This window comes from Canis lupus, chromosome 14 (genome assembly GCF_048164855.1).
Source record: "Canis lupus baileyi chromosome 14, mCanLup2.hap1, whole genome shotgun sequence".
Classification (NCBI taxonomy): domain Eukaryota; kingdom Metazoa; phylum Chordata; class Mammalia; order Carnivora; family Canidae; genus Canis; species Canis lupus.
Genome location: NC_132851.1, coordinates 20805587 through 20830622, shown reverse-complemented (window position 1 = coordinate 20830622; position 25036 = coordinate 20805587). Strand labels below are relative to the sequence as shown.

General features: G+C 40.0%; 1 protein-coding gene across 1 annotated transcript in view; it reads right to left on the bottom strand.

Annotated features, from left to right (window-relative positions):
* The window catches only part of DEPTOR (DEP domain containing MTOR interacting protein), a 132842-nt gene that overhangs the window by 55289 nt on the left and 52517 nt on the right, over positions 1-25036 (bottom strand). The window contains exon 4 of the mRNA XM_072774338.1: positions 8864-9042. Within this exon, the coding sequence (XP_072630439.1) occupies positions 8864-9042 (179 nt within the window). The remainder of the gene's footprint in view (positions 1-8863; positions 9043-25036) is intronic.

Below are 25036 nucleotides of genomic sequence, written 5' to 3'. Positions count from 1 at the left end.
GTCATAATCCCAGGGTCCTGGGATCGCAGTCCCCTGCGATTTCTGTTGGGCTTCCTGCTCATGGGGAGTCTACTTCTCCTTCTCCCTCTGCCTGCTGTTCCCCCTGCTTATGTTCTCTCTCTGTCAAATAAATAAATAAAATCTTTTAAAAAAAAAGAATTAAAATGTTAGAGCCTTTAAAGTACTGCCAGTTTTAAAATAACTTACACAAATAATTTTACAAAAACATTACTCTCTAAATTAGATTAAATTTGGTTATGAATATAAACACATATTTTTTCAATTGTAATCTGGATATGTGTGTGTGTGTGTAACTCCTTCTTAAATTTTAACTTAATTTCATTGCATAGTCACACCAATCAGGTTTGACATATGGTCGGTTTTAAGCCTAGCAATCCCTCCCCAGTACTAATATGCTGTAGCCTGTTTAGCCATTCCTGGCAGAAGAGGGAAAGAGGGAACTGGGAGAAGGAGCTGGAGGCCCAAACACAAAAAGACAATCCAGACACACTGTCTGCAAGGGAGTGCCAGAGAAGAGAAACTGAGTTACCATGAGCAGCTAAGGACCTCCAGCCAGGAGTGGCTAGTTGGGGACTTTCTAGAGGAATAACCACTAGAGTCTGCACAACAGCATCAAGGATGAAATGCTCTGAGTATAATCCTTCTAACTGCTGTAGGAGAACCTGGGTCCCAGACATGAACCCTTGCCTGAACGTTCCAGTCTCCCAGCTGCAAGGGACTAACACAAGAGCTAACTCAATATTGACACAGAGAGGCACCTGGGTGGCTCAGTTGGTTAAGCATCTGCCTTCACTCAGGTCATGATCCCAGGGTCATGGGATGGAGTCCCAGGTCCGGCTCCCTGCTCATTGGGGAGTTTGCCTCTCCCCCTCCCCCCCCTTTCATGCTCTCTCTTGTGCATGTGCACTCCCTCAAATAAACAAAACCTTAAAAAAAAAAAAAAGATGGACACAGAGTCAGCTAGAAAAATGGTCCACAAAATGGCCTGCAATGGAAAAGAGAATGGAGACATTTCATTCCTTAAAGAAGAGCCTCTGAACTTTTTGTCCCACTCCCCTCCACTCTGCCTTGAGGGCTGTGGGCAAGCTCAAGTCCATCAGTAGCCAGGACTTAACACCACAGTGCTCCTGACCAGTAGGAGTGGGGAAGGGCATATCATGATCAGTAATCTAAACTGTCCATTCCACCCTGATGTGTGTTTCTGATAAACCTGAGATCCTAGCCTACGTGTCCTACTAAAAATGACCACTGAAACTCAGATAAGTCCTTAAATGACCACATAACACCTAGCTGAGCAGTACTTAATACAAGATTGCATAGTTTCCATATACTTCAACTACACAGTGACTGTGTTCTTGTGCTCTAAGACTTCCTTATGCTGTTATAAAAATGCTGCATTTGGGTAAACTGAGGGCTATGTACAGCTGGGATACCAAGCAATGAGCTATCAGGAGTGAGGCAGGAGTTGGTAGGAGAGCAGGCTTCAAAGCCAAACAGCGTCTGTATCTACATTAGTGTCTGTAGACCTGACAAGTTAAACTAACGTCAACTAAAGTTGGAAATATTTACAGTTACGACACTGTTCACAAAAGCCCTCTGTTCCTTATGCATTGCACTCTTTTAGAAGATTACACGAGATAAGGTATCTTTCATTCCCTTCATACCTGCTAATAGTTAAGGCTTGGTGTAGCTACAGACCTGTTTTCCTTTAACCAATATCAACACTTTAATGTGTGCCAATGCACTGGCCCTTGACTTTGCCAAGCAACCTTGCTCCCTGTGTTTACATTGCAACAACATTCTGACTGTGTAAATTTTTCTTCTTGCTTTGGATCCAGCTCTGATAAAAAAAGTAAGACAGAGTCAAAGCATATCAGAAGGCACAATGGGATAATTCCCCAAAATTCTATATTGAGAATAACACAATTTTATGAGATTATGGCTGTTGATAAACATGTGATCGAAATAATCATGGGAAGTAGACTGAGAAGGCACCTGGGTGGGTTGAGTGTCTGCCTTTGGCACAGGGTGCGATCTGGGCGTCCTGGCAGGGAGCCTGCTTCTCCCTCTGCTTGTCTCTGCCTCTCTCTGTGTGTCTTTCATGAATAAATAAATAAAATCTTTAAAAAAAATAACAGCCTGTCCATCACTTTTGCCTGCCTTAGCACTCATTTCCCTGTAGTAACAGAAATTTCAACTTTTGTTTCGTTTTGTTTTGTTTTTGTGAACAATGGCCCTCCCCTAGCTGGTGAATCTGTCAATCAAAGGGTGCTTCCTATCTTAGGCCCAGACGTGGCCTGTGTCCTAGATTCAGCCAATCAGACGCTCTCTAGAGCTTAGCATTGAGCCGCTGCCCTGGCTATAGGTGGCTGGAAGGTCTGGCCTGTTAGTCACAAGTTCCTGGCACCTGGATCCCCAAGAGCTCCTTTAGTTCTTCTTCAAGGCATCTGGTTTTTCAATGTTTCCTTTAACTGTCGGCTAGCTCTGCCATATGTTTAAAGCAAAAGATGACTGGAGCTGCTTATATTCCAAGAACTCTAGCTGGTATAAATACTCAGCCCTGTGCCCAACAAATGGCAAGGCCTCAAAATGTGGTCATTACTGTCATCCATTTATTGAAGACATTTTTTACTGAATATTTAATATACAAATGCTAAGCCATTGCGGATACGGAGAGAGAAAACAAATTCTCTGTCCTCAAAGCACTCACATTCTAGTTAAGGGTAAAGAAAGATGAAGATACTGACTGGGTACCATCTGTAATAGAAAAAAATCTCCCTTTGTTGATGGCAAGAAGGTGCCAAAAGCAAAAAGTAAGAGAATGTGTATAGGAGAGTCTTGATGGACAAGAAGGGAGGGTAGGTTGCCATTGACAAAGACTCTCTCCTTGTTCTGCCTTTATAGGGAGGTTCCCTCTGAACCCTCTTTTTGAGTAAGCCTTGACCTTGGCCCCCATCCTGTCTTTGGCAGGCTTAGCAAAGAATCCTTAGCAAAAGCTAAGTCAGTTTAGTGAGAGCCGCCCCCCACCTTGATATACAATCACTCTTGATATTTGACCAAGTTTCTCATTCTCCATCTTTGATGTATAAGTCCTTGGCCTACCTTTCAAAAGAATTCTCTTAAATTGGTTTAGCAAGAACCTCCCCTATGCTTGACGCCTTCTATTAATAAGTTTCCATCCCTTGACCCCCTCACCCTGTTCCATGGCTACAAATACCTATTTGTCATTGTATTCAGAATTAAGCTCCCTCTCCCTCACCTATGGCAATGCTCGTATTGGAGTAGTCTTGGGGCAAATCTTCCTTACTGTTTTAGCAACTGTCAGAATACTTTTCTTTTCTGCAGCATCACTCAGTCTTGGGCAAGTCACAATCTTGCCTTCAGCCTCAATCATTAGGGCTGGTTTTCTTCCTTTCTTTCTTCCTCCCATCTTTCTCTCTCTCTCTCTCTCTCTCTCATTCTTTCTTTGGCCAGGCTATTCCACGCTTCAGCTGAACTCTGTCAGTGTTCTTAATTACTGAAAAGATGGGGTTAATTTCTGTCTGGATAGGGCATCTAGCTTCCTGTGTGGCAGATTGCAAGTTCTCTCTCCATGGCTGTCAGAGTGAATGTCTCAGCTACTGTATTCCCCTGGAGAAGGGGATAAACACAACTACCCCCATGCAGCTGGGAAGATTAAGAAGATAATATATATAAAACTGCTTTGGGAATTGCAAAATGTTATATATAAATATATGCTTAAAACAAAAGAAGAAGAAAGAGGGCTTGATGAAGTGTTGAAATTGTTGAAGTGCTCTGACTAAATCTTTAAAAGAGGAAATTATATGCCTGGACAGAGCAGCAGTAGCCTGATTATCCAAGGTCAGCTGCTGCAGCTGTGAGCAATTTACCCACGTGATTATCTGGTTTCTACCTCCCTCCATGTAAGGAAAAGATAGCAGCTAAAGTGGTGGAGGGAGATACTTTATTTGAGTAAAGAAACGTTTTCATTGCATTTGTAAAGGTTACACAAAAGTCTCAAGGTGCTTGGTCATTGTTTGGGGAAAGGGAATAGTATATGTTATGAGCTAACCATTTTTATGGTTACAACATCTGCCAGGCAGTAGGACTGATGCAATGAGTTGAGGAATTTTTTTCCTAATCTTATGGAGCTTATAATTAGGGTCCAGTCATCTTTAGTGGGAAAGAGCCAGATTGCCTGGATTTGAATCTGGAATCCACCATTTATCAGCTCTTGTCTTCAGCAAGTGACTTAACCTCATCTTTAAAATGAGAATAATTATGCTCCCCAACTCACAGAGTTATGGAGAGGAATAAATGAGTCAATGAGTAGAGCAATTAGAACAGTGGCTGGCACATGGTAGGGGCTCTATAAATTTTAGCTGTTATTTACAGTTCATCAGATCGTGTACAATAGCTGGCATCTGGGGGCCATAAGAAGTAGACTGTTCAGAAAGCCTTTGCCAACAGCTATTATTGAATTCTCATAGCAGCTCTGTGCAAGAGTTACCATAGCAGCCCTGATACAGAGGGCTCACTTGTGGGCCTGGCCCGTGACTTGCATCTGGGAACTTGGCTTTTGGAAACTTCCCGAAGTTACCAACTGATAAGGCAACTTTACCCACCTGGTGCACTGCGTTCTGCTATACCAGTCTGCCTAGATTGTTTGTACAAATGCTATGATTTATGGAGAACATGTGCTTTCCTTCTGAGAGTCTGGAATGCTGGTAGTTGTGCCTGGCCAAGCAGGCAGAGTGCCCCTCCATGAGCAGCAACCCCCAAAAAACCTTGTATTTGAGTCTCAAGTGGGCTCCTCCCTGGGAAGAGACATTGCACATTTGTTACTGCATGTTCCTGCTGGAGGAAGGAGCCAGATCTACGTGACTCTGGGAGGGAAGATAGAGGAAACGTGTGCCTGGATTTCTTCAGACAACACCTGATACATCTTTTTCCCCTTCTGTGTGTCCTTTCACCATAATAAATCTTAGCCATGAATCCAACTATATGTTGAGTCCTTCTGGTACGTGGGGGAAGTTACATGATCTCCCCCGCAAAGTGAGTAAATAGCTCTCAAAGGTATATAATGTGACTCTAATTTCATAAATCTAAAAATCTAAGAAATGGAAGAATTGAGATGTCCACATGGCCATTTGGTATATGGAGGAGCTGAGACCAAGTTCCTGTCTGTCTCCCTCCCAAGACAGCATTTATTTCACTGTGTCAGGTAGCCACACCGAGTTATATACATCCTGGTCAAGAAAAATGTCTGTCTCGGCCACAGCACCTAGTAGCTACTGGTTAGCTATACAACCTTGGGAAAATATCTTAAAGGCTTTGCACTTCTGAACTCTTCACTGTAAAACTTTAATAATAATGATAATACCAATGTCACAGAATTGCTGTGAAAATGTAATAAGATTTTATATATATGTCATATATATGTGAAGCACATACATATTTAATATTAAATGTATAAATGTAAAAAATTAAAATCTATATAGTATTTAGCTCAGTGCCTGGTATATAGTAAACCTTAATAAATGAAAAGGCTGGATAAATATGTGCATATGTGGCCAACATACATACATTTGTATCAATATATACATATATGCATGCATGTGTGTATATACACACACACACGTACCTATATTGGCTTGTAAGTTAATGACTCATCTAACAAGTTATGTCTTGATTACAGAGCATCATTCACCATTCATAAATGAAGCCAGTTAGGATTTCACAGTGGGCCTGATTTTTTATGTCTACTGGTTTCAATCTAGGGAACCACTTCTGCTCAAAGCCTAACATCTGACTTCCTTTAATATTTAACCTGTGAAGTTAATTATTAGCTAGAGAATTCAGAGCTTTGCTTAAGATACTAACTGGTATTTATCATTAGCTCTAACATACACATACATGGTGACCATATTTTTGTATCTCAAACATAGAACTTGTAATCTAGCAATGAATTGCTATGCTGGGAAACTGGGACTCTCTTGGAAACCCTGACATCTATAGATGGAGAATATTCAATCCTCCTGAAACTATGGGAAGCAAACTTCTGGGGTTAAGATTTGCTTTTAGTAATGCCTTATTTTATCCTTTACATTGCAACTTTATGGCATTTTATGTTGATAGCATTACAAAATTACAATGTGGTTGAAGTATAATTACTCTCTTTTGGGAAATCATTTGGAAATCATTCCGTGTCACCCTTTCTCTTCTCTCTGAAGATGTTACAGTATCAGTCAGTAAACTGTAGTATAAGAGGTTGATTTCCTCTGGAACTTGGTATCACCAAGTTTTTCATCCCTAGCAAAGATGGCAGGACTAACTGTAACTCAAATGCACTGTTTTTCACTGTGGAAAGCCCCACACTCCAAACAACTCTGAGTTCATTAGCAAATATCCATTTGGAAGTGATTACCCAAGTGGCCTCAGATGAACTCTTTAGCCTACTGGTGCCTTGGTTTCCTTTTCTATAAAATGATAATAAGAACACCTACCCTATGGTCAACAATACCATATTGTACACTTAAAAGTTTGTTAAGATTGATCTCATGTTAGGTGTTCTTAACACAATAAAATAAATTTCACAATAATAACACAAAGAATATCTGCCTCAAAGTGTTTAAGAGGTTTAAATAAGTTAATATTTTGAAATCATTAGAATGGTGCCTGCCACAGAATTTAAAATAAATAAACAAAATATGCAATCCTTCATCTATCATTTGCTAAATGCTTCTATATCCATCTTATATTCCCAAGAAGACTCGAAGCTAAGTCCAGAGACCACACTGGCACTCTACTTTCTATTCAGTTTCCCACCCTCGGTGAGCTTAGCCCTGCAGCAGACATATAAGGCCATCAATAAACAGTTGTGAGTTCGATCGTGACAGTGTGACATAGGGGAAGCCACCCTGGAATACACTGTGTGGCGTGAGTGCCTCTCTGACCAATGCCTGTAGATCAGTGGGTTTCAAGATACTTGACCCCAACACACAGTAACAATTTGTATGTGGCAAATTGATACACACATGAATATTTTCATATGTTTATATAATTATCTCACTGAAATCAAAGTTTTACAAAACAGTACTTAACCATACCATGTAAAATATGCTCCAACAGAAACAAGAAACTATTCTAGTTAAATCTAGTCCAGTGCATGTCAAACTTTAAAGTGCATTCAAAACACTTGGAGGTCATGCTAACATGTAGATTAGATTCAGCAGGACTTGGTAGGATCAGAGAGTCTGCATTTCTATCATGCTCCCATGGTGACACTGTACCATCCCTGGACCATACTTAGTATAGAAATAATGCTGGGAATGGCTCTCTAAATTTATTTCACAGCCCACTAAAGGGTTGCAATCTGCAGCTGTAAATCACTTCTCCAAATAATTTTGAAAGTGTCTTTCATCTCTATAATCCCATTATTATCTTCCTAACCTCGGAACAGAAATCCTAGGCCTGGGTGGGAGTAGGGGTAGGGGAATTCACAGCAAGAACGACTCAAGTATTACCTTTCCTATTGACTTTTATGCTGATATGCCTGTTTGGCTCCAGCCCTGTCCTCACTGTTCAAAGCTTACACCTTGTAGCTATGTTAATAAATTGACTGAGTACTCATTATGAGCAGGGCACAGAACTGAATGCTTTATATCTATCACATTTACTCCTACAACCACCTGTGTAGATATTGCCATTTTATAGATGAGAGAAGGCAAGTAGCTATAACTGGTGGAGTTGGGATTCCAGAGCCTATGTTCTTGTGATAGCTAGCCTCTTAGATGGCTCCAGTGATCCTTGCCTCCTGACATTCACACCCCCTTTATAGTCCTCTCTCACATTGAATATGGCCTACCTGGTAGTCAGTAGAGTATTGAGAAAATGACAGTGTGTGACTTCCAAGACTCACTCAGAAGACACTGTGGTTTCTGTCTTGCACTCACTTAGATTATTCCCTCTACAAGAGGCCAGGTTGTCATGTCATCAGAATTCTCAAGCAGCCCTATGGAAAGTCCATACAGCAATGGACTGAAGCTTTCTGCCAACATCCAGCACCAACTTGTTAGGCATATAAGTGAGCCACCATGGAAGCCAATCCTGTAGCCTTTCACATCTTCAGACAACCATAGCCCTCGACTGACATCTTTACTGCAATCTCACAAGAGACCCAAACCTAGAAACACCTCACTAAGCCTCTCTCAACTTCCTGATCCACAAAAACTGTGTGAGGTAATAAACATTTATTATCATTTTATACTTTTAATGCCTGGGGTAATTTCTGATGCAGCAATAGATACCTCACATAGTTCCTAACCAGTAGGATAGGCCATCATCATTATGATTCAGGCCTAAAAGGAAAATGAATCTCCTATGAGGCCTTTTGGATTAGTTGTTCATTGTGGCAGTGTGCACCATGGTTCAGCAAATTCTCATTATCCCCCTGCAACCAACTTTGGGCGAAGCATCTACTTCCCATCTGGACTGACCCAGATGACTTGCTGTAGCCAATTGGATATGGGCGTTGAGGATGTTAGATCACATTTGGAGACACTACAAGAATCTGTCTGCCCTCTTTAGCTTCTGCTCTCATTTATAAAAACAATATATCCCAGAGAGTAGATGTTCCTTTAGCCTGGGTCCCAGAGTGAGAATGGATGGCCAACCCAGCTGACCCTGAGCCCAGCTTGGAGACAAGCCAAGCTGAGCTCAAGTCCATGCAGAGGGACAACTGACTTATAGACTCATGAGTGAGAAATAAATGCTTGTTGTGGTAAGCCATGAGATTTTAGGGTTGTTTGTTACCTCAGCCAAAGCTGAGCCACACACTCACCATGCTGTATGATGCCGTGTTCCATAAGCCGGTGGCAAAGCTGCTCGGCCTCTTTCCTTGTCGTGGCCTCACCTTCCTGAACCAGCCAATCCAGGAATTCAGATGCCATGAAGGTGCGTTCATACTTGACCCCTTCCTCTTCCCTCGCTTGCAGGAGTGTGTTTTCAGGGCTCATCAGCCTGGGAGGAAGGGAAGGAAGGGAAGAAAAATAAACCTACACGGATGGAAAATAGCTAATTTGAAATCCTACATCATAGGTTTCTGCGAAGTATCACAGCAAAGTTGTCAGACAGACAAGTGTGACTGTCATGTGCTATTACAAATGTAATGCTTAACAGAAGGATCTGCTTCAGGAGTGAAAGAGATGTGTTTGCTCCTGGTAATTAAGGGGGAAAAAAAAGCTGGTAGGGTGCCTGGCTGGCTCAGTCGGTAGAGTTGCAACTCTTGATCTCCGGGTTGTAAGTGCAAGCCTCACGCTGTAGTGATTAATGAAAAGAAAATAAAAGAAAGGAAAAGAAAAAAGAAAAAAGAAAAGAAAAGAAGAAAAAGAAAAAGAAAAAAAAGAGAAAGAAAGAGAAAGAGAGAAAAGAAAAAGAAAAAGAAAAAGAAAAGAAGAACCTGGAAATGTAATCCAAAACCCACATTAGCAGACTGCATTTTGGTCAGCCACCTTGAAAAGGGCAATTTATTAGCCAAGCCCCATCACATCTTTTTTTTTAAAAAGTTAGTATTTCTTTCCTAAAAGAGTCACTCAATTTCCTGAATCACTGGGCTAACAAGACGACTGCTATTGATTGAATGTTTGAGTCCCCTCAAAATTTATATAATCAAATTTGTCCAGTGTGATGGTATTGGGAGCTGGGACCTTTGGGAGGTGACTTTCATAGTCCCCATGATGGGATCACTGCCCTTGCAAGAAGAGACAGAGAGCTTGTTTCCCCCTTCTCTCTTGATGAGGGTACAAGGAGAAGACTGTCTGCAAACCAAGGAGAGGGCCCTCACTAGACACCAGATCTGCATGATGCTTTGATCTTGGACCCTCTCTGCTTCCCAGCTGTGAGAAATAAGACTTTATTGTTTAAGCCACCCAGTCTATGGCATTTGTTACAGCAGCCTGAACTGACGTAAGCCACTCCTTCACAACACCCCCGTCCCCACAGAGCTTATTTCTCACACCTCCTTCTCTAGCATTCTCCAACTGCCCTCGCGTCTGTCCTCACCATACCTCTGAAAGAGCTCCCGCTGGTGTTGTACTTTTGGAGAATACTTGCATCCGCATATGATGGGAATTTATAGATCCCCGCTTTGTTTGATGTTAATAGCAATAGATGCTGCTGACCATTCCCCTCCTCCAGAGGGGCATTATATTCCCCTGGTTTCCCTCCTGTCCCTCTGTTCCTACCTCTTTCTCAGTTACCTTTGTGTTGGTTCCTCCTCATCTCCCTGGACTTTAAAGGCTGGAATTTCTTGGGATTCAAATCCCCAAATACCTCTTTTCTCATTGCATCGTCTCTCAGGGAGATTGTTTCATCCCTGTAGCTTCAATTGCCATCCATGCCCCAAAGATTCCCAAATTCATGTCGCTAAATCAAGCCTATATTCTCAACTCCAGACCTTGGTGTCCACGTGGACATCTCAAAAACACCTCAGAATCAACAAACCTAGAACTGAACTCAGGTTCTTCCTCCAAACCTGGTCCTGTGCCACTAGTACTTCCATCATCCCACCAGAAAACAAGGCAGCATCATTTATGCCTCCATCTTCCTCATCCCCCCAACTCCAGTCCAGACAGTCGTATGAATTGTGAATTTTATGTCCCAAATCATACTCCTATATGTCTAGGTCTTTCCATCTCCAATGGTGCCACTACCTTAGTCCAAAATACCAACACCCTTAACCCAGTTACAATGGTTTCTTCAATAGACTTTACTAGCTACCCACTCTTGTTCTCCTTGTAAACTCAGGCACTGAAGTCCAGACACAGCAATTAAATTTATCTTTTTCAAACTCAGACCTGATAATGTCCTAATCCTGTTGAAGATACACTTCAATGGTTTCTGATTGCTTTTAGACTAAAGACCAAAATCTTTTATATGACCGATCTTTAATGCATTCACAATCTTTCCCTTTACCTCTTTAGGACCATTTTCACCTCTGACCTCATTTTGCTTCAGGGATGGTCTTCTTATAGTTCCTCAAACATATTATACATCACCTGCCACAGGGCCTTTGGATACGTCATTATTGCAGCTGGAATGCTGTCCCCCACCTTTCCACTGTTCTACTTCTTAAGCCTATTTGACTCCTTATCCTTTGTATCTCAGCTATCCTCGGGTCTCCATTAGGCAATTCATTGTTCCCTATACAGTTTGGGTGATTATCACATTAAAGACTACCTTGTCTACTCAATTATAAGCTCCAACAGGGTAGGGCCTGTGTTTGCCCATAAAACTTTGTTTAATGGAAAATGGAATCCGATAAAATGCCAAAATCATTGTGTCTTCTTTCTCTTTAAAACAATTGCTGATTAGGTTCCTATCTCTCACATGAAAGTTTTTCTTTTAAAAACCCTCATTTCTTTTCAAACTAAAAATAATATGCAACACAAGTACCATTTCATTCTAGAGCAGGAGAAAACCTTAGAGATCACTGTAATCCAATCCCCTCCTCATCCATATGAGAAAAATGTCACTCTCTAACATAACATTCTATATCAATTAAATCTGAATGCACAAAATGCAATTCTCATACAAATGAGAAAAAAAATGAATGATAGCATTCAATGTTTCAGGAAGGAAACTTGCTGAAGGTCATGCAAAGAGGCACATTACACATGTTTATAAATCATTTCATTTGGAGTAACTGAACCTCCATACTGACTGTCCATTCACAAGGTGTGTATTTTCAGTGCTTTCACACTTAGTGCCCAATACTGCTGTGGAAAGGATACTAGGCTAGGAATTTGAAGACTTAAGTTTATTCAGAATTGAGCACCTAACTGTAAGATACAAAACAAGCTGCTTTTCTTTGTTTCAGCCTCCTTTTTCTCAAGTGAATAATGTTATTTTAACCCATGATTATGACAAACAGCTGTACAGTACAAAAGATAAGGTATATGCAAAGTGTTACACTACTTAATGAATCATGGTACCTACCCCAGGGCAGGATGGATTTGTGCCCAACAGCTATGAAACAAGGGAAACCCCCTTCATGCTCCCTCCACTCATCCCAGCAGAACCTTCAGAGTCCTATTATATAAAAGTCATGGCAGGGCACAGGATTGGGAGGTAGGAGGCCAGAGGGCCTAGCCACAAACTAATCACATAACTTCTCACTACTTCAGCATCCCCCTATTAAGTGAGGAAGAAAATACCTAATCTACTTCCTTTCCTGGATTCTGTTATCAAAAATCTTTGGAAAAAGAAGTTCTAAGTATATGCTTTTATATTAGGAGTATTTATAAAAGCTATCAGCATCTAAGAGAACTCATAAAAAAAAAACCTTCTTAGCATGGAACAGAACTCATTTAAAAATCTTTTTATTTAAAAAAATTATTTTTGTTTAGACCTTTCTCCAAGTCAATCCTCTTCTGTATTTTAATCCATCCTTAGAGAAAGCTCCTGGGCTGCTTTCCCAGGTTGAGTAACATCTAGTTGGTATGAGTAATAAGAATTATATTTAATATTACAGTGACCACGTCCTTCTAAGAAGACCAAAAGGGCAGATAAGAATCTAGAAAAGAGAATCAAAGGGCCTATGTGCATGCCCAAATTAGGAACACCACCATATCTTAATTTCTTTTGACCCTCAAATAATTGGTGTGAAATTGGTATTGGTATTTTGGTGTGAAAATAGAGGCAAGCTAGCCTCCTTGGTTTTCCAGTTGTAAACATTATTTCCTCTAAGAAGTCTTCTTTGACCCCACAAATCTGGACCATATGCCACATCTAAGGGCTCCCATAGTTCCCTGCAGGATCTTTAGAGCCCCAGAGGAACTGCCTACTCAAACCATAAGCCTTTTTTTAGATAACTGTCCTTACCTATGTGGTTCACAGTAGTTTTCTAATACAAAAGATCCTCAAAACATGTAGCTGAGTGAATAAATGCAACTCAATTATATGCATTCTCCTGCTCCACATCGTTATCCCAGACTATTAAAAGTGACACCCTTAGCTATCACCAAGGAGGTAAGAGACAACAGATACTAGTGAGCAGGTGGTGAAAAGGGAACCCTTTTATATTGTTGGTGGGGTTGCAAATTGGTCCCACCACTACAGAAAACAATATAGAGGCTCCTCAAGAAACTAAAAATATATCTACTGTATAATCCATCAATTCCACTCCCGCGTATATATCCAAAGGAAATGAAAACAGGATTTCAAACAAATATCTGCCCTCTCATGTTTATCACAGCATTTTCACAATAGCTAAGATATGGAACCAACCCAAAGGACCATCAGGAGATAAAGAGATAAAAAAGATGTGGTACATTAAAAAAAATGTGGTACATATACACAATGGAATATTATTTAGCTAGCTGAGTGAGATAAGTCAGAGAAAGATGAGTATTATATGATGTAACTTGTATGTGGAATCTAAAACATGAAATCTATAAAAAAAAGGGGGGGGAGAGTAAAGTGGTGAGACTAGGGGACTTGAGGGGGTAGATGAGACTGAGGCTTAAGGGTACAAACTTGTAACAAGTAGTAAATAAGCCATAGAGAGCTAATACACAGTGTAATGAATACAGACAATAATATTGCACAATTATGTTATGTGATAAACATTACTGTATCTACAATCATACTGCAATATAGAAATGCATCAAAGTAACACACTACACACTTTAAAGCTGCACAATGTTACATGTCAAATTTATTTTTTGAAAAAAAGACAATCTAGATTAAATGCCATTTATCTGATTCAGGAAGTTTGATTTAGCAAGGATTCCTAAATTCTATGAAACATGATTATATAGTCTCCAACTATAATAAAACTAAGAAAACAAATACAGGCCAAAAAACAAAACAAAACAAAAAAAAACCCTAAATACGGACCCTATATGCAGATGAGGTGAATCTAGAGTTCCTGCCCTATCGATACTCTCCATTTAAGACACAGATGGAGATGCTTGGCTTTTCTTTCTCTTTATAACACTCCGTCCATTCTAGCTCAGCAATTTTATTTTTGGGTGTGGGGAGGACAAATGGATAGGGTTTATTTGTGTCACTTCTTGTAACCAGAAACATGACCTGCCAGAAAGCTCTGGAGCTCCTGCTAAGTAGCTGGTGGCCTCTGGACAAGCAGCTGGTTAGCTGCTGTTGCCAATGCTCTTTAGAGAAGAGGCAAATTGGCCAGCCTGCTATTTAAAACATGCCCGGCCAGCCTTAGTTGTTCCTTATTTCATTTCTTCTTAAAATCAAATAATGTTCCTATGCAGGTTCCTCTCTAAGATAAAGACTTTCATGGGATTTGATTTTAGTACTAATATGTGGTCACAGTGTTAAGGCAAGACTTACTACTTGTTCCAATTATGTTTTGCTCTCTAACAAGCTATCCTCAAAGTTGGTGGCTTTGAAACAACCACTATTTCATTATATCTTAGTGGGTTGCCTGGGGCTCAACTGAGTAGTACCTCCATCACTCTTGCTAGGGGTCACTCATGCCATTGCAGACGTTGGCTAGGGCTTGGTGTCTGGTGCTGCAGTGCTCCTGAGTCAATGCAGCCTCTCTGTCTAGTGAGGCAGGCTGGATATTGAGATGCAGAGCTCAAGAGGAAGGAGAAAGATGGTACCAGAACTTGCGTATGGTTTTATTGAAAACTAATCTACTGACCATATAATTAACCCATTTAGCATGTACAATTCAATGGTATTAGTACACAGAGTACACAACCATCACTACAATCCATGTTAGAACATCTCCCTCACCCCAAATGGAAACCTCATTACAATCACTCCCTACTTCTCCAGTGCCCCATCCCTAGGCAAACACTAGTCTATGTTCTGCATCCACAAATTCGCCTGCTCTAGACAGTTCAAATAAATATAATCATATAATATGTGGCTCTTTGTGACTGGTTTCTTTCATTTAGCATAATGTTTTCAAATTCATCCATGCTATAGCATGTATTACTATTCTATTCCTTCCACAGTTAGTATGGCCAAATAATATTCCATTGTGTGGATATAATATATTTTGTTTACCCATTCATCAGTTGATGGACATTTGGGTTGTTTCCACTTTTGGTTATTATGAGTAATGCTGCTATGAACATTCATATTCAATTTATGTATAGACATATGTTTTCATATACATCTAGAGTACAATTGCTGGATCATGTGGTAACCCTGCTTAACCTTCTGGGAAACTTCCAGACTGTTTTCATACTGGCTGCACTATTTTCATTTCCACCAGTAAAGCGTGAGGATTCCAATTTCTCCACATCCTCGCTAGCGGTTGCTACCATCCATTCTTATTTCTTAGTGCCATCCTAGTGGGTGTGAAGTGGTATCTCACTGTGGTTTTGATTTGCACTTCCCTGATGATTAATGACATTAAGCATATTTTCATGTGCTTATTGTCCATTTGTATATATTCTTTGGGAAAATGTCTATTCAGAGCCTTTGTTTATTTTTAAAATTAGGTTGTCTTTTCATTATTGAGTTTTAAACATCTTTTATATATTCTGGATGCAAGTCCATTATCAAACTCATGATTTGCAAATATTTTCTCCATTCTGTGGGTTTAAATTTTGAAGTGGTTCAAATTCTCCATTTTAGTCACTTGTGTGTTCAGTGTCACAGCTAAGAAACCGCTGCCTAGCCCAAGCCCAGGAAAATTTATTTGCTCATATGTCTTCTTCCAAGAGTTTTACGTTTTAGTCCTTACATCTAGTTTTATAATCCGTTCGAGCTAATTTTTCTAGAAGGCATGGGGCTGGAGTCTACCTTCATTCTTTTGTATGCGGCTATCTAGTTGTTCCATCACCATTTGTTGAAAGATTATTCATTCCCTGTTGAATTATTTTGGCAGTCATCAAAAGTCCATCAACCTAGCCAGGCCTTCTTTAACTGCCGGGCTCCAAAGTCACAGAATGTCAAGTGCCCTGGATTGTATTCAATAAAGCTATCAGACTCAGGCCAGACTCAATGGGAAGGAAAGAGCAACATGCATGCATAGCAAGAGGTGGAAAAGTTTGGAACCATCTTGGAGAGTAGGAACCACACGGATTTATTTTCATTAATTGGCTGAAAGGCAATTTCTTTTTTTTTAATTTTTATTTATTTATGATAGTCACACAGAGAGAGAGAGAGAGAGGCAGAGACATAGGCAGAGGGAGAAGCAGGCTCCATGTACCGGGAGCCCGATGTGGGATTCGATCCCGGGTCTCCAGGATCGCGCCCTGGGCCAAAGGCAGGCGCCAAACCGCGGCGCCACCCAGGGATCCCTGAAAGGCAATTTCAATTCTTATAGCTCATTCACAGTGTTGTGTTGTCTCTTCCTCATTTATTTAATATTTTTTACTTTACTTAAAGTAGAGAGTAGTTTTAAAAGCATGAGATTAAAGACAAATCCAGCTTTCAATCCTAACTGCATACATGTTAGCTTCATGACCTTGCTTCCCCTAAGTGACCACTGGGGAGTTCTGCAGTTATGAGTGTGATAATGCATGGAACACTTCAGTCACAGTGTCAGTTGCGCCTGAAAACCTGAATACATTTTAGCCATGATGAGGATGAGGATGATGATGATAAAAGTTTTCTAGATGGAGTCATTATTTGATAAAATCAAACCCCTTAGTGGCAAAAATTAAGATTGTGTGCATTTCTCTAGACAAGAATAACAACTCTATTTTAATTAGTAATCAGAAGTATATATGATGCTCAGAAACTCTTATATTTTGTAGAACAAATTCTTTTTTAATCAAAATTATCCTGTTCTGGCCTACAATTATGACATAAAGCCATATGCCCAAATCAGTGTTAGGCCTCATGTAAGCATGTACACATCAGATTTTGATTGTGTATGTGAGTTGATTTCAACCTTTCCTGGATATATATCTGAGTCAGATTTCCCAGGCTCACTTTAACCCAGGGGGAAGGCAGCATTACAATAGAAGGAACTGCTACATTTGGGGGCCAATACAGAAATAGAAATAAGCTGATAGTGATCTCTTTGTGCACTGAAAAAAATTCAAAATAGCTGAGAAGGCCCTATATAACACAAGAACATACATAAATGGTACTCAAGGGCACAAGCTAGGGAGAGTCACAATGATCCATGTGCTATGTGGCCAAAAAGATGCTTTAGGATTTTAGAAAGGTAGCTTTTTAAAAAGTCATTTGTTAATATAATGATAAATTATTTTAAAAGGCTAAATGTATGACTTAATACACATGATAACCCTTAAAAATTAAAAATTCATTCACCCAAATATTAAAAGACTTTCTTATTCCTGGGGGTAGCTTGTGAATGATTTTTCTTTTCTTCTTAATAGAACACTCTATTACTCAAATTATTCCCCAGGGAGAATGTACTGTTTTTGTAACTGGGGGAAAATGTTATCAATGAAGAAGTTATATTAAGGTTGTTTTATTGTTGTTGCTGTTTTTCAGAGAGAGAGAGAGCATGCACACTTGCAGGGGAAAGGGAGGGGGAGAAATTGAGGGAGGGGAGGGGCAGAGGGAGAAGGAGAGAGAGAATCTGAAGCAGGCTCCAAGCTCAGTGTGAGCCCCATATGGGGTTCAATCTCAGGACCCTGAGATCATGACCTTGATCAAGAGTCAGACACTTAAACAACTGAGCCACCCAGGAGCCCCAAGGTTAAGCTTATATTTAACTGGATGACTTGTTCCTGACAAAATGCTTATATTAATACCCAGTATAAAAAGCAGTTCCCAATGTATAAATGATGTATTTACATGTATATTCCCAACATACAGTTTAAATATACAACATTGATTGACTCCTGTGATTAGAAAGAAGGTATTAATTAGGAAGAAATGCTTACATGAGCATTGGTATTTTTAAGTACTATGCTATTGTCTATAAAACAGATATACAGATAAACTGACATAATTTTCATAATAATTAGGTTTGGAACTAGTCAACAGAAAACTGTTCAGTTAATATTTATGAGTAAAAACGCTACATACTGGAAAGGGTGACAGAAAGAAGGGAAAAACAGCATTTTACATCCTTTGCCAACAAGTATGTTTTACCTGCTTTCGCTCCTGCTTTCATCTTCATACTATACACTGAGTTTAACATCTTCACTTTCATTTTCCTTCCTTACTTACGCTATTCCCTCACATCTCCTCTTTCTTCCTTGAAGAAATCTAAACTATTTTTGAAAAGGGGAGGGGGGCTCACTGTACAGTGATACAGGTTGCTCACCGCACAAAGAAACCTGGCTTCAGGCAAAAAGGAGGGCTAAAGTCCAGCCCTAATTCCTCATGAGCAGTCCTGTGTAGAAATGACTGCCCTAGCCTAAAGGAAAGGGCAAAAAGCTACCTGGTTCTCATTTGCAGTAGGTGCTAAATGATGCAGTGGGTCTCTGCTTTAAAGGGCTGGATTAAGTACTAACTCCTCTTTGAAGCTATCCCCACTAAAGTACAAGCCAGACAGATCTCTCTCTGTTTTGAACTTAAAATCAGGGCCATGGTTTATGTATCCATTCAATTTTTAATGCACTCCAGCTGAGCTAGAAGCTTCTGAAAGATACACACCATGCCTTAAATGTTTTCATTTCTTAAAAAATTGAGCCTAGGGAAGGCGTATACCACAAGTGCCCAACAAATATTTGTTAATCAACTAAAAACTAAAAATATCCCAAGCCAACAGTAATAGAGAGGGTTATTTGTCTTTGAAGGGTGAAATACCTTCCTCCTTGCTTGCTATTTTAAATTCGCTTAAAGAAAAACTAGAACTTTTTAGTGCTGATTTTATGCTCTGAAGAGACTGGTATTCTGGGACCTGAGCTGTAATTTTCACATTGCCCATGGTTTTTAGTGTTGTTGTAGTAAACATTTTCAGAACTTGAATCAGCTTTAGACAGAAGCCAAGTGTGATTTCAAGGCCACAGCTACCCTAAAAGGCCACATTCAGCTATGGTTTCGTAACTGTAAAATTACCCAGGAAGAAAAAGCTGAGCACTTTTACAATACATTCAAAACTATTCCAACCTCTGTTAGCCTTTTCAAACAACTGTCCAGGTAAGGTGGGCTCTAAAACATATTATAAAGGCTTCTTTTAAGGGAATGATTATTATTTATTTTGGATATTTCCATAATTATTAGAAAATATTTGTGTCATTTGGGGCCAAAAACAAAGACAGAAAAAGAGGTAAAGAAAGAAGTTTAGGAGAGGTAAGATGAAGGGATAAAGAAAAATTGAGGGCAATACCAACTAGAGAAAATAAATATACTCTAAAAAGGTAAGAAAATGAGTAAAAAAGTGAACACAAGGACACATAGGTCCTACTTTTGCACAGGTTAATGGGCTAGGTGACAGGAGGACCACTTTGTGCTGTACTTTTGTGGAAGTGGTGTGAAAGAGGAAAGGAAACAGTCTCTGCTCTCATTCTTCAACCAAGATCTTACGTTGTACAATCTGAAGACTCCACTCTTAAAACAGATTAAAAATTGCTGTGTTGATACATCTGTGGTCAACTGACTTTTAACAAGGATTCCAAGGCCACCCAATGAGAAAGAATAATTTTTTTCAACAAATTGTGCTGATATGATTAGAGAGCCAATGCAAAACAAGTAAACAAAAAAAGAAGTTGGACCTGCACCTCATACCCTATACAAACAAAACAAAACAAAACCTCAAAATATCTTAAAGATCTAATTATAAGAGCTAAAACCATAAAATTTTTACAAGAAAACATAAGGGTAAATCTTCATGACTTTGGATTGGGCAAAGGATTCTTAGGTAGGACACCAAAAGCACCAGTGGCAAAAGAAAAAATAGATACATTGGATGACATCAACATTTACAACTCTTTTTTTTTTTTTAATTTATGATAGTCACAGAGATAGAGAGAGAGAGAGAGGCAGAGACACAGGCAGAGGGAGAAGCAGGCTCCACGCACCGGGAACCCGACGTGGGATTCGATCCCGGGTCTCCAGGATCGCGCCCTGGGCCAAAGGCAAGCACTAAACCGCTGCGCCACCCAGGGATCCCAACATTTACAACTCTTATGCTTCAAAGACACCAGCAAGAATATGAAAAGACAACTCACAGAATGGGATAAAATATCTGCAAAGCATATGTTTGACAATGTGTGTGCATCCAGAATATGGAAAGAACACTTAGAGCTCAATAATAAAAGGACAAATAACCCAACTTCAAAGTGGACTAATGATCTCAATAGGCCAGAGAAGATATACAAATGGTCAATAAACACATAGGAAGGTGCTAGGCATCATTGGTCATCAGGAATTGCAAATCAAAACCACAATGAGCTATCAGTTCACATCCCCTAGTTGGTTAGAATCAAAAAGTCACATAATGACAAGTTGTTTGCAAGGAAGTGGAGAAACCGGAAGCCTCAAATGCTGTTGGTGGGAATGTAAAATGGTACAGCCGCTTCAGAAAACAATCTCTCCATTCCTCAAACCACTAAACACAAAGTTACTACATGATCCAGCCATTCTCCTCACTATATGTCCAGGAGAAATGAAAACATATATCCACAGAAAATCATGCACACAAATGTTTATAGCAGCATTATTCATTATGGTCAGAAAGTAGAAACAACCCAAGTACTCATCTACTGATGAAACTGAAAATCTTATATATCTATATAATGGAATAACATTTGGCTACAAAAAGGAATAAAGTACTGATACAAGCTACCCATGCATGAACCTTGAAAACATGATAAATGAAAGAGATCAGTCACAAAAGACCATGCATTGTATCATTTCATTCATGTAAGATGTTCAGAACAGAAAAAGCTATAAGGACAGAAAGTAAATTAGCGGTTGCATAGGAATAGATCAAAGAATAGGGATGTGATAGTTAAAAGTTAAAGGGGTTTCTTTTTGAAGTGATGAAAATGTTCTACAATTGTGGTTAGGCAGCTGCCTTCAGCTCAGGTCATGATCTCAGGGTCCTGGGACCGAGTTCCACACCCATCGGGCTCCCTACTCAGTGAGGAGTCTGCTTCTCTCTTCTCTCTCTCCCTCTACCCCCCCCCCCCCCGGCTCGTGCACTTTCTCTCACTTAAATAAATAAATAAAAAAATTTTTAAAAAACTATGTGGGTCGTGGTGGCTTCATAAGTATGTTAAATTTGTGAAAATGTATTGAGCTGCATACTTAGGACATGTGTACTTTATGCATGTTGCACTTCAATCAATTTAAATGTGTAGTTAAACTACACATTTCAATTTGATAAAGTTAAAAATCTGGATTTTTCTTTCATTCTGGTCTGAAAGACTCTTTTGTTAGGGGCCCTGAAATTAATAAATGCTTTCTGTCAATTTGGTGTTTTTTCATTTGGTGGAACAATGTCTTGGCTTACATTCCCAGCTCTGTGTGAAGAGAGTGTAATTAAGTAGGGATGTTTTCATTTAGCAAATAAAGCAAGAAAAACAATGTAGCAACTACACCTCTTGGACTCATCTCCACATTTAAAGACAGAGCCACCTACCCAGGAGTGTTTCCACACAAAGACTCTAAGGTAAGCATACTCTCCTTCCTTAAAAACTCTCAGCCATGCCTTCCCCTGGTATCACTCTTCAAACATCCACTTCTACTTTGCTCCAATATGTGCCTCTTCTCCCAGAAGGTCCTGCCCCCTCTGCTGCTCTGTGTGTGTTCTTTTTCTGCTTTGCTGCAGAATGTCTGGCATAGCCTCATTATACCCATCCCCCTTGATCCATTCACTCTAGAACTTCAAAGCTTAAAAACAAACAAGCTATTTCCTCCAGAAAAGACTGAGTTCTTGAGCTCTTCCAGATGTAAGCAAGAGTCATTGCATTCAAAGCATATTAGAAATGATATTCAATTTCTACATGTTCGCTCAAATTTAAATTTTTAATTTTTTAAAAAGATTTTAATAAATAAATCTCATGTATTTATTCATGAGAGACACAGAGAGAGAGGCAGAGACACAGGCAGAGGGAGAAGCAGGGTCCGTGCAGGGAGCTCGATATGGAACTCGATCCCAGGACCCTGGGATCATGACCTGACCCAAAGGCAGATGCTCAACCACTGAGCCACCCAGGTGCCCCTAAATTCTTAGTTTTTAATGCTAATGGTGGGAAAGTGAAAAGCCTGAACTTGGAGCAAATTTTCCAGGATTATGTTTTAGAATCTGAAGGTTAAAGCATGTTTCTTAGCCCATCTCAAATTCACTTGCCTTACCTGTAAATCAATGGTGAAAATCTCTCCCACTGAGAGGTGCAGGAAGAATTAAGTGAAATAATGTGTAAGAAAAACTCAGGATGGTACCTAGAGCAGGAAGTGCTCAGTAAATGATGCTATGTTTGCCATTCTTATTCTCTGAATGTCCACACTAAGACCCTACAATGAGTAAATCCAAATAGAGTCATCTTAGATTATCAAATATAACTACTGGTTTTACTCTAATTAGAACATGCCACAGGTTAGGAAAAAGAGAAAGGGGCTAACCACTGACTTCATCCCTAAATAAGAATGACCGAGGTCCATGACCTTCAAGGGCTTCTGGTCAAGCTGGAGAGAATGAGACCAAATCACATTGGAGAGATGACTGTTCTAGTTACTGGGCTAGAACCCAGGGGTGAAGCAGGAACAGAAAGGGAGCCAAATTAATCCACTACAATCCAACCACACTCCATACTTGCACAACAGTGGTGACTGGAACCCTGTGCCAATTCCAACCATCACAACATGCATGTTACAGGCTCAGAGAAAACAAAGCAAACGAATTTTCCATGGGAGTGTGGGCAATTCTGCTGCCTGTTCACTCAAGGAGATACAAGATAACTCATTACAGTACCCAGGTGGGTCTCACTGGTGTTACCAGTTGGGGTCCCAGCAGGAGACTACAAGGATGTACAAATAAGCTGCTAAAAGGTAGTTCATAATAAAAGAACTACTGATGCTATGTGCAGGGTTCAAGGAAATGCCAATGTAAAGCTCCCAGGCTAGCAGAGTGCACTGATCGTTAACAACTCTAGGCCTGAGGATTCTGGAGCGAGGGAAGTTTCCAAACCCTAAAAGAGATGGGGGAAGGAGAGGGAGCTGAGGCCTTCAACAATAGGAAGGGAAGAGAGAAATAATAGCCTGACCTACTCTCCTTCTTCCTACTTAATTCCTGCTCGTGCCTTCCATGGACTGAGGCAATGGCCGTGGAGCCTAGTGATGCCCTCGGCCCATGTAGGTCAGCCTCCTGGGGCACTCAGAGGGCTGGAAACCGGAGACAGTGGATCTGGAGGATGAACAGAAATGTCGTTCGTCCAGGCTGAGAGCCTCTCCATGCTAAGTATAACTCTAGGGTAGAAAGGCACGTGTTTTTTTATGCGCTGACACAAGAATAGTTTGGACCATATGCATTTTCCCTTACAGATTAGAAATATAACATCCTGCATTAGATGAGGCTCTCCTGAGTTTATCTTCGTCCTCACAACAAATCTGTAAATTACACATTTTCTTCCAATTTTATGGATGAAAAAACAGGGTTAGAAGGGTTGAATGTTTCGGTAAGAGGCAGGAGAAGAACTCTGACACATGCTTCCCTGACTCCAGAAATCTTAAATGGCTTTTTCATTTGGACCAAGTTGAAAAGTAGCAACAAAAATTGATTGGCAAAAAGAATGTTACAGAGACTTTGGTCCACAGCCCTGCAATGACACGGGGTCAGGGAAACATGGCAGAAATAATGACACCATCAACCTCCACCATCAGTGAATCCAGTCTACTATTGAAGCAGCAATGTGTTTACCTTTAAATCATTTCTAACTAACACCTAAAGCTAGAAATCTGTAGAGGACAAGCTAGGGCTGATGGCTTTGGACAAGGACAGCTGGCCTGGTGCCTGCTCTGCATGTTAACAAAGCTTGAGTATTACTGCTATACATTATAGGGGGATGGCACTGCCAAGGAACAGTAAGGAGAATACAATTTCCAAAACCAGACCCAAAGGCTTTCTTCAGATCCATTTAAAAATCCGTTAAGCTGCATACTGTTTTTTATCATTTAGTGCTGTTCATTACTGCTACCACCCTGGCTCAATGCTACAGAAACTTTGCAAAGTAGGAAGTACAGACCGAAAAGTGGTTCAGATCATGGACCCTGTAGTTGGAAACCAGGGTTGGAATGGTCCTTGTGCCTTCTGGCTGTGAAGCTAAGCGATTTACTTCACCTCTCTTGCCTGGATCTCCTTATTTGCCCAAAGGAGAATAACAGTATTTATCTCATTAGCTTAGAATGGGGCTTTCATGAGACAACACATGTGAAGAGCTTAATATACAAGAGGCATCAATAATACCTCATATTTGCTGCTTTCATCATTATCGTCAGCATCTGCAGGCTTACCCCCATCTCTTCAATTTCTCTGATCAACATCTGGCCCCAACAATATGGATGTCACCTTGCTTTGTCTTTCTCCTGCTTGTTGGCCTTCTAAGATAAGCCTGACTGCTTCCTGCTCTCCTCTTGCCAGCCTTTCTTTTTTTTTTTTTTTTTTGTTTTAGTAGTTTTAAAATTTTTAATTTATTTTAGGTATTTTTAATTCTGGTCAATAAACACAGATTTTTACCATTTTAGCTATTTTTAGGATACAGTTTAATACATGAAGTACATTCACATGATTATGCCATCATCACCACCATCCATCTTGAGACCTTTTTCAACCTCCCAAACTGAAACCCTATACCCACAAAATAATAACTCTCTGCTCCTTCTTCCCCCAGTCTCTGGCAACCTACTCTTTATGAATTTGAGTCCTCTAGGGACCTCGTATGAGGTCCCTAGACTAGAATCATACATTTGTCCATTTATGACTGATGCTACTTAACTAGCATAATGTCACCTGTGTTGTAGCATGTCAGAATTTTCTTCCTTTTTAAAGCTAAATAGTATTTCATTGTATGAATATACCACATTTTTTTTTATCCATTCATCCATCAATGGGCATTGGCTACTTTGACTTTTTGTTTATTGTAAACAATGCTGC